This window comes from Eurypyga helias, unplaced genomic scaffold (genome assembly GCF_000690775.1).
Source record: "Eurypyga helias isolate BGI_N326 unplaced genomic scaffold, ASM69077v1 scaffold29688, whole genome shotgun sequence".
Taxonomy (NCBI): Eukaryota; Metazoa; Chordata; class Aves; order Eurypygiformes; family Eurypygidae; genus Eurypyga; species Eurypyga helias.
In genome coordinates this window covers 3,926-7,597 of record NW_010265787.1, presented here as the reverse complement: position 1 = coordinate 7,597, position 3,672 = coordinate 3,926, and the positions used below count along the sequence as shown (strand labels likewise).

Here is a 3,672-nt window from a genome sequence, read left to right as displayed (position 1 = left end):
CTCCTCCCGGCTGACCCCCCCACCTCCCCCAGCCTGTCCCCAGGGCAGAGGGGTTCCAGCCCTCGGAGCATCTCCATGGCCTCCTCTGGACTCACTATCCATGAAGCAGATCTATCCCTAAGATGTACTTCTGCAAAGCAACACACTCTTATTCCAAAACGTTTAGAAACAGTAACAGCACCCGTGTTTTTAAACCTTGCCTTTATTATGAATTTTCCTTTCAAGCAGCAGGGAAACTAATTTCTTTCAGATAACTGATATCAAACTGTTCTTTTCAGGTCAGGTACACACACAGCTCAGCAGTTAATGGGAAGTCTCAGAGTCAAAACAGGTGAGAGATTAAATAAGTTTGCTTTGCTCACTCATTTTTACAGACAAGCATTAATACTTGTTCCCTTATCTCCCACGATGTGTACAGAATAGTCTAAGTTCCAGTTACTCAGAATTTCACCACAGCACCTACCAAGTGTAACCTGAAACCACTTAGAAGGCTTTGAGAGTTCAACTTGTAGTTGAAGCTACTGAAATCTGGGTATCACAACGGTTTATGTTGATTTAATTATGGGATGCAGACAGACAGTCTGCCATCTCCCTCCGCACCGGCGCTGATGCAAAGAAAGGGGCGCTCCTGCTCACACTGCGCTGGCTAAGTGTGCTGATCCGACTGAAAACCCTCTTTTGGGGAGGTTCAGTCTGATTTTAGCCCTGCTGGGAGTGCGCATCATCCCCAGGGGACAAAAGGGACATGGCATTTAGAACAGATTTGCTCCTTTGGCATGTGAAACGTGCCAACTGCATTGCCACCGAGCCTGAACTCCAGGATTTGTGTGGCTGAAGATGATGTTTTCCTTACCCAAAATGCCTGGGCTACGCACAGCTTAGCAACATGGAAGTGTAACAGCCTTGCAAACAGAGTGCAACCGAAGAATTTAAAACCTCCATGCCAAAGCCTGGCAGACCGTGTGCCACACACATAGGAAAAACAGACAGCAAGGCATGGAGAGGGAACGGAGCAGCTTTGACAAGATATAAATTCTGAGCTATGTTACACCAAGAACTTCGACATCCCTAGAATATCAAATGTTGACAAAAAGTTAAAACCCACACACAACAATTAACTACAATATCAACAATAATAATTAGCTACTAACTAACTAGAGAATAATTAGCTACAGGGTTGGGGTTTTTTGGTAAAGAATGACATTACTACACATTTTGCTCCTCATATGACAAGGGATTCAGACTCCTTAGAGAATTCAGAAAGTAGCTCTTTTACAGATCTTCTCTTCCTTGCAAAGAGCACAACTTGGCATCTCTGCAAGTTTGCATTTTAAGCATCCCAGGTGAGATCTTCCCACTGCGTAAAACACACTGAGCGTGCAGACTACATCAGGGGGTCAAAATGCTGGATTACAGGAGGCTGAAGAGAGAAATCATCTCCCCAAAGCAAGCTTAGATCAGATGTGGAATGTAAGAGAAGGACAGCGTTAACAATACAGCGTTACCATTTCACAGAATCGCAGACCGGTTTGGGTTGGAAGGGACCTTAAAGCCCATCTAGTTCCAACCCCCCTGGCATGGGCAGGGACACCTTCCATAGCCCAGGTTGCTCCAAGCCTCATCCAGCCTGGCCTTGGACACTTCCAGGGATGGGGCATCCACCGCTTCTCTGGGCAACCTGTCCCAGTGCTCCCACCTTCTGCGGGAAGAATTCCTTCCTGATATCTAATCTAATCCTCCCCACTTTCAATTTAAACCCGTTACCCCTTGTCCTGTCACTACCGGCCCTTGTAAAAAGTCCCCCCAAGCTCTCCTGTAGCCCCTTCAGGCACTGGATTTAACGATTTCAAGTGATTTAGTGATTTCAAGCTAGATGTTAGTATTCTGAATTTACCTTCACATTCCAATTTCTCTCCAGGCATATCAACTTCTCAACGTCTGCCTAATGCGCATTTAGACTGTAAATTCCTTGGTGATGTGACTAGCCTTACATTGCACACTTGCTGGCACGTGGGATTATAAAAGCTTTAGTCCATGCCTCTCCATTACTATTTAAATGGACCAAGGGAGGGGAAAGAGCGTGTGCTGTTCATGAGAAAAGTATTCCGAGAGAACGGAATGCATTTAAAGCCACAATTATAATTTCTAGTCTTGCAAATGTAATCAATACTCATACTTCTTACTGCTGCAGTTGCTGGTCACCTGACCTCGTGTGTCATATCCAACAACAAAGCCTCTCTGCTTAAAGTCCGAAAAACACCGTTCGAGATACTTGTAGATCCCCTGGAAAGGAAATAAAGACAAAGAATTAAAAACAATCTTTCCCATGGGATGTGTAATGTCTGTAGGCAAAACACAGCTCAGCAAAAATGTCAATAATGACATTCCCAAAAGCAGCATATTTCTTTTTCCCCGAAGTATTCACAGAAGGGAAAATAACTCAGCATATTTCTTTTTCCCCGAAGTGTTCACAGAAGGGAAAAAAACAGAGAAACAGTCGTGGGAACTGAGAGTGGTACAACAATAAGTGACCAAACGGCATGAACAGAAAGCTCGAGGCAGCAACATCCCCAAGCACCAAACACTTGTTTTCTATCCGTATCGTGCTTTTACATACTCAAATCATCTTCTTAAAGAGCCAGTTGAGAAAAACCCATGTGTTTTTTATAGTCCATCCACCCAGGCAATATAAGGCTAGTGCTAGTCAGTGCTAGCCTATATCTTTGTGTTCTCAAGCCAGGCCCCTCTTCAGCCCTTTTTCTGCTTCCAGAGTGTTACTTCTAAATTTGCATTAAAAGGATGCTTCATCCTTACCCACTTTTTCAACAGAAAAGTTATTCCTAGGGACTTACTCTGGGAGGACAGATTAAACTCCAGTGGCAAAGTACCAGAGAGGAGCCCACGCAGTGAAAAGGAAGGGGACTAGATGAAGGGAGTCAATTTTTAAAACACATCAAGGGGGAGGAGGAATAAGTGCTGGAACACAGACCGGAGAAAAACAAACAGCCTCGCAGCCAGCCACCCCTTCTTTTCCAAACAGAGACGGGTGCACTACATGGTCTTCCAGCTTAACCTTCCCTGTGACCTTCACATCCATTCACTTCCCAGTTAGAATATCTCTGGATACTCATCACAGATCCAACGCAGGATGGATCAGCAGTTTTAGGCAAAAAAAAAGGTGGAAGCAGTGTTGTTAGCAGAAGGTTCCAGAGGTCACTACGATCCAAAAGCAGCCTTCCCTAACACTAACACATCACTGAACTTACCACAGCCAAGCTTATCCTACAAAGGCTACGTCTCAGGAGGCTACAAGTTTCCTCTTGATAGGAGTGGGGGTACTAAAATTAAACAGTTTCTCCCCCCAGTATGAAGTGCAATTCTTTGCAACGCTCTTGTCCGGATTTGACTCGACACTGCCAATCTCTCAGCTGGAAGGTTATCCTGACTCCTACCCAGGAAATTCAGTTGAGCTGAGTTTTTAACTGTTCTTGCCCTTTCCACCAAAGATCATGCTTCAAAGCATGAACAAGGGGACAGTGGCATCTCTCCAGAGAACTGTGTCAGCTGCAGAGGTTGTGTGTCTGTGGAGGGCTTCTCAGCGAGAAAAACACCTACAAATGAAATAAAATCTCTGAGTACTGCCCGACCTGTAGGCTGTGCCACGTCACAACT

General features: G+C 45.0%; 1 protein-coding gene across 1 annotated transcript in view; it reads right to left on the bottom strand.

The window, feature by feature from the left end:
* Positions 1-2,283, bottom strand: part of PGM2L1 (phosphoglucomutase 2-like 1) — a gene marked incomplete at both ends in the record, with an annotated part of 10,834 nt that extends 8,551 nt beyond the window's left edge. Inside the window, one exon of the mRNA XM_010156857.1 lies at positions 2,177-2,283. Coding sequence (XP_010155159.1) covers positions 2,177-2,283 — 107 coding nt within the window. The remainder of the gene's footprint in view (positions 1-2,176) is intronic.
* Positions 2,284-3,672: the final 1,389 nt, after the last annotated feature.